This window comes from Callospermophilus lateralis, chromosome 4, assembly GCF_048772815.1.
Source record: "Callospermophilus lateralis isolate mCalLat2 chromosome 4, mCalLat2.hap1, whole genome shotgun sequence".
In the NCBI taxonomy this organism is placed as follows: domain Eukaryota; kingdom Metazoa; phylum Chordata; class Mammalia; order Rodentia; family Sciuridae; genus Callospermophilus; species Callospermophilus lateralis.
The window spans coordinates 35,345,595-35,350,982 of record NC_135308.1 but is presented as its reverse complement, the minus strand read 5'-3'; the positions used below and the strand labels follow the sequence as shown (position 1 = coordinate 35,350,982).

The 5,388-nt window shown below is 49.7% G+C and overlaps 1 protein-coding gene across 2 annotated transcripts; it reads right to left on the bottom strand.

Annotated features, from left to right (window-relative positions):
- Nucleotides 1-2,645: 2,645 nt before the first annotated feature.
- Helt (helt bHLH transcription factor) lies at nucleotides 2,646-4,482 on the bottom strand. 2 transcript variants are annotated; one of them, XM_076852398.1, is made up of 4 exons: nucleotides 4,456-4,482; nucleotides 3,951-4,055; nucleotides 3,596-3,692; nucleotides 2,646-3,145 (listed from the first exon to the last, which is right to left on the bottom strand). In XM_076852398.1, exons 1-4 carry the CDS (start codon nucleotides 4,480-4,482, stop codon nucleotides 2,646-2,648), a joined length of 729 nt encoding a protein of 242 aa, XP_076708513.1. The 2 variants fall into 2 exon arrangements, with proteins under 2 accessions (XP_076708513.1, XP_076708514.1); XM_076852399.1 differs by having other exon boundaries at nucleotides 2,646-3,142.
- Between the last annotated feature and the right edge of the window lie 906 nt (nucleotides 4,483-5,388).

Here is a 5,388-nt window from a genome sequence, read left to right as displayed (position 1 = left end):
TTGGGCCTCTCTTGGAAACCATTACTATACAACTTACTTAAAGAAAGAGTGGAGGGATTGGGCATAAGAGACTCAGACAGAGGGGGAAGGCTGGTGGGGGTCTGAAACAGAGAGGCTGAAAGTAGCGTTTTCAGAAAATGCAGAAAGAACACATTAAAGTCACAATGTGATTTGAATCAATTCCATTTTGTAGTGACATTTTTAATCTTTTGCAAAGTCAAACTATTCCAAGTTTGACTTTTGGCCAAGACTAGAGAATTGTGTCTTGGGACTTCGAAGGAAGGTTTCTGAAAAACACAAAACATACACACACACACACACAGGAAAGAGAGAAAGGGGAGGGAGACTTTTATCCTAAAGTCATTGTAAATCCAAAGCAGGGTTTTATCCTCCACAGTTAAATGAGAAAGAAAAAAAATCAAGAATACCAACATTTGAGGTACAAAGACTGTCATGGACCAGTGGAAGTTTGCAAAATTATATGTAAATGACCAAAGTTTTTACTGTGGTGGCCCTGTGCATTCCCAAAGCTAATCCCAAAGAGAAAATCTACTTAGCAAAAGAAAGTTTTGTCTAATTTGGTTAACAGTTGAGAAGTGACAAAAATGCTGAATATATTAATAATTTATATTTCCAGGGTAACACTATATCTTTAATGCTTCACTGCCGAAGGGAATTCAGATTGGCTTAATGCTTAGAGGGGAAAAAAAAACCTGAAAGACCTTCTTCATATTCTGTATCCAGCCCTGATGAAAATGGGTGTAAGACATGTGTTCGAATAATGGGCACCATCCATTCTCCCATTTGTGCATAATTTGTTTTTATCCCATGTTGCCCCATGTATATTCGTTATCCAGGAAGCCCGCTGATCTCACTCTTCTAGGCTCCAGCTCTATCAGTTTATAAGGAAAGTGGTAACTCACATTTCATAGATATTTCAAGAATCCTTCACAAGCAAGATGCTTTTTTGATATTCTTAGATTTTTCCCCCCTTAAAACATATATACAATAAGTTTCATTTTATGGACAATGAAATGAAGGTGTTTTTTTTTCTTTTTCTTCCTATCTATATAATGAAGTTTGATGGTTTACAAATTGCAGGTCATCCCACTCCATGACCTCTGTAAACAGGCCAGGTCAGAGCTCTCTTAAACCCTGTCCAGAGAAAGGAAATAAGTTAATTTACAGTCCTGGATAATCTGGGAGAAGGCAAATCACTTCACTAGCTTTCTGTTAAATGCCTCTGGACACAGAGGAAAAAGATACTACACAGTTTCAAATTATTTATTTAAAGGACATCAAAGGTTTGGGGCGGACCCTTAGATTTGAGAAACAAAAGAAGTTCAGAGAAAAAAAAAACAATGATGGAAAACATTTAAATCTCCACAAATAACTTGAGTTGGTTGGAAACTTTCTTTATTTTCCTATTTACACAAAACAAGTTGGAGGCCTACTTTGCTGCTAGGGCCTTAGAAAAATATGATTTTAGCCTGCTATTTTAAATATACCACTATTTTGTGAGAAGGGCACAAATCCACTGGAATTGAACACCACAGTACCCTGAAGGATCACCAGCCAAGTCTTACCTGTACCTCAGACTTTCCTCATCACATCTGGTTGAAATGAGATTTTTAAAAAAGAAAAAAAAAAGTCTCTCCTGGAAAATGCTGAAGAGCCTTTCTCTGCAGGCTACAAGACTTGAACAGAAAACCCAGTGTCTGGATCTCGGGCCATTGGCCTGATGGTGAGTATTTTCTAACTCAGCAATTCCTTGAGAAAGAGCATCTTCCAGCCAGGCCTGTGCGGGCCTCTCAGTTGCCTACTGCCTCTGCGCAGAAGGCAATACCAGCTTCCCCGAGCCCTGTGGCTCCAGGTAGCTGTCAAGCAAACTTCAACGCATAACTCAGAACGTTACTTGCTACGCACACAATCCACTTTAAAAATTTTTATAGTTATTATTATTGTTATTTTATTTATAGAGATGTGCTAAGGCTGTGAACTCTGCTATGGGCCCAGAAGTTCCAGGTTTCCTCGCTTTGCAGATCCCGGACCTGTGCACGCGTTGGGAGATTCTCCTAGAGGTAGGAGGGGGGCCCCAGATCCCAGCTGGTGAGAAATTTTGTCAAGGAGAGTTTGGGGCGGACCCCTAGATTTGAGTATTCTGCGACCCAGAGACCCAGTACTTCGCCTCTGTCCTTCTTCCCTTATCTGAGACGAATGCCTAAGATGCATGCAAGGTGGATGAGGTTTGGAGCACCTGGAGAGCTGAGAATCCCACGCCCAAGAGATGCTTCTAAGAAATGCGTAAGGCTTCATTTAGACTCCTTTTCTTTTAGACTCCGCAGCGGGATTCTTTCCCATATAAATTACTGAGGGCCATTACCTTGGCCCCTATTGGCATCGCTCCCTTGGCATGTCAGAGGGAATGGTTGTGGATGAGCAACAGTGTAACAAAGAAATCCATCTCTTTGGGTCTTTATCAGAAAACATTTATTGTCAAGGGGCGATTCTTAAGAAAAATTATTCAATAATTTTTCTCACCCAGAATTTTGATAACACAGTATTTACACCTGTACAATATATACAGCATTTCTCCTAAGCAGCGCTCATGGCGAAGAATAAACTAGCGGGGGTGGGGAGGGGTGTCAGAGCACCGGAGGGTGCTGGGGCGTGTGCAGGTTAAGGGCGTTAGGGTGGGCATGGCCTATCAGGTTGAGGTAATGCCGGTCGAGGCCCTGCACCGGTGTTAGGAAAGGGCTGTGCTGCTGCGCTGGGCTTGGGAGCGGCACCGGTGCGCTGGGCAGGTAAGGCAGCGCCGGGCTGCGAGCAGCGCCATGTGGCCAGGGGAAAGGCCCCGGGGCAGCGCCCTGTGGGAACACAGTGGCCTCTCCCGGGCTGTGGCCTGCGAACTCAGGCCCCGCAGGGTGCAGTTGGTAGGAGAAATCCGGCTCCGGGAGCGAACTCAGCGGCGGGAAGGCCGGCTCCGCGCCCAGGCGGGCCTTGGACTGCAAAAAGGCCAGGATGCGCGCGTACTTGGTGTCTTTGGTCTCCATCCGCTCCACCGTGGTGAGATAATGCACCAGGTTCTTCATGCACTCATGGTAGCCATAGTGGAAGTAGTTTGCAAACTCCGTTAGAAGTTCTGCTGAAAGGGGCAAGAAAAATGGTAGCAAAGCGGGGGGTGGGGGAGAATCCTAACCAGTTCCTTCCCTATCGCGAGTTTAAGGAGGGTGCTGGCCATCTCCCGCCACAGATTCCGATCAAAGTTCTCATTTGAAGCGCGCGCTCTTCTCTTCACAGTTGAGAGACTGGAAACCTCGAGGTAAAGATCCCTTTTCCCGCAGAGCCTGGCCACACCCACCCACCTGAGAAAAGCGGTGGAACCAGCCTCTCTAGAAACCAGTTCTCCTTCACCGCCTCGCCGTCGCCCGAGCGGGACAGTCGCTTTAGCAAGACCCCCTTTTGTCCCTCTGCTCTGGCTACTTCCCTCTAGTAGATTTGTCTGGGAGGCTCCTTCACTCCCACTCCCAGCCCCCAGGTCTCAGCGTGGCGCAACCTCCCGGCCCAGATTTCCGGTTCCCTAACCCACGCCCACCTTTTTCCCTTCCCCGGGGAAAATCAGCAGAGTGTAGAGCTCTCAGGTATTGAACAGTCATCTCCAGGATCTCCGCCTTCTCCAGCTTCCCGGAACTCTGCAAAAGGAGAGGTTCCTTGAAGCGGCCCGGCGGTCGCAGGCCAACCCTAACCGACTGGGAGGGCACGGTTTTATCTGGAGGGGACTTGAGAGTAGAACGCTAAGGCGGATCTGCGTGAGAGCCGCATAAGGTTCAGTCAGTGCTCAGGTCCCAGGTGAGCCAGGCCGGCACTCGAAGCGTCCACACACATCTCCTCGGGGAGTGACAGTGGAGGGTTCTCAACGCCTGGCACCCGGCTCACGCTACAAACATTACCTGCTTTGCCAGGGCCATGGGCACGGTCTTGCCCAGCTCATTCAAGCAACGGTTGATTCGGTCCCTCCTCCGCTTTTCTATCACTTTATGAGAAACAGGGGTTCTCTGTGAACAGAGATTTTTACATTTAGGACGTTATCCAAGACACCGCTATAGTAGCTGTGTGCTCAGAGGTTCTCCCCAAGAGGGAAATCTTTCACCGCCAACCAAGGGAGCTCTGTCCCCTCCCGCCGGTACTGGCGCATTCCACTTCCAATCACCCTACCCGCTCAGGTCACTGAGCCATGCCGAGCGTCAGGGCGTTGGAGAGGTGGCCACCAGCCTCTGGGCTTGACCTTCCCCCCTCTTAAGGTTGAGGACTCTCCTTTCTTTATCTCCATTCCCTTCCCAAACCACTTAGGATTCCTCCACACGCAAAATCCCGTGTGGAAAAGTCTCCCATCGGTCTAGCCAGGTGGCTGGTGGGTGAGTCATACGCCTACACCACCAGGGCGCAACGACTCACTCTGCGTTCCTTGAGCTTGTCTGACATCCTGGTCAGTATGCGCCCTCGGGAGAGGCGGTGGCGCTAGGCACCCGTCCTTTTTCCACCTCGTGTGCCTCTTCCAGTGTCCCAGGTAGACTGCAGCCTTCCAACTCTGAGGGGCTGCCTTATAAAGCGGTCATCTAAAACTCCAAGTGCATTCACGAGTTGAATTATTCCATAGGATTAGGGGATCTGCGTTTGGAGGATGTATGCATTCAAGATCAGTTTTAAAGAAGTTAAGAAAAAAAATTGGCAACCGAGGGGGGTGAGCTGGGGGCAGATCAGCTTTGTTAATCCACGTGGCCCTTCAAAGGACACGTGATCGGCTGAGGAATAACATTTGCATGGCAACAGCCCGGGCGGGAAAAGGAGGCGGTAAACCGGAGCCGGCGGGCGAGCGAGCGCCTGCAGCAGCCTTGGGCGCGGAGCGCAGGGGCGCAGTGGCTGCGGGCACCGGGGGGCGAGGACCCTCACAAAACAGTGTCGCCTCCTTTAGTCCCACCGCTGAGTCTCACACGATCGCCTGTTTACAAATCCCAGCAAGCCCGCCGTCCCAGCGCCGAGTGCGTTTTAAAGCCTGTCCAGAGTCATTAAAGTAATTAAGTAAGCCTTTAATAGGCTGTTCCGCCGGGTTCAAGGGAGAGCTCTTGGAGACGGAGGCGCCCCGTTTGTTCCCAGGCTTTTCTCACACGACTTGGTGACACGTCCATCTCCCCCCTTTTTGTTTACACCGCTTTATTTGTCCGGACATCCCGGCAGGTGTGGGGCTGCGGCTGGCACACGAGGCTCCCGCCTCGCCTCGCCCCTCCCGCGGGTCTTTGGCACGCGACGCTCCCCCACTACTCCCTGACCACATCGCTTGCTTTCTTTTCTCCCCCCTCCAGCTCTCTCTTCGTGGGGGGAAGAGGCTCA

Coding starts and splice junctions, on each gene's coding strand:
- Helt (XM_076852398.1), bottom strand. CDS start 4,482: ATGTCAGACAAGCTCAAGGAACGCAGA. Junction 3,693..3,950: donor CCATGGCCCTGGCAAAGCAG/GTAATGTTTGTA, acceptor CTCCTTTTGCAG/AGTTCCGGGAAGCTGGAGAA. Junction 3,146..3,595: donor TCCCCGGGGAAGGGAAAAAG/GTGGGCGTGGGT, acceptor TGCCCCTTTCAG/CAGAACTTCTAACGGAGTTT.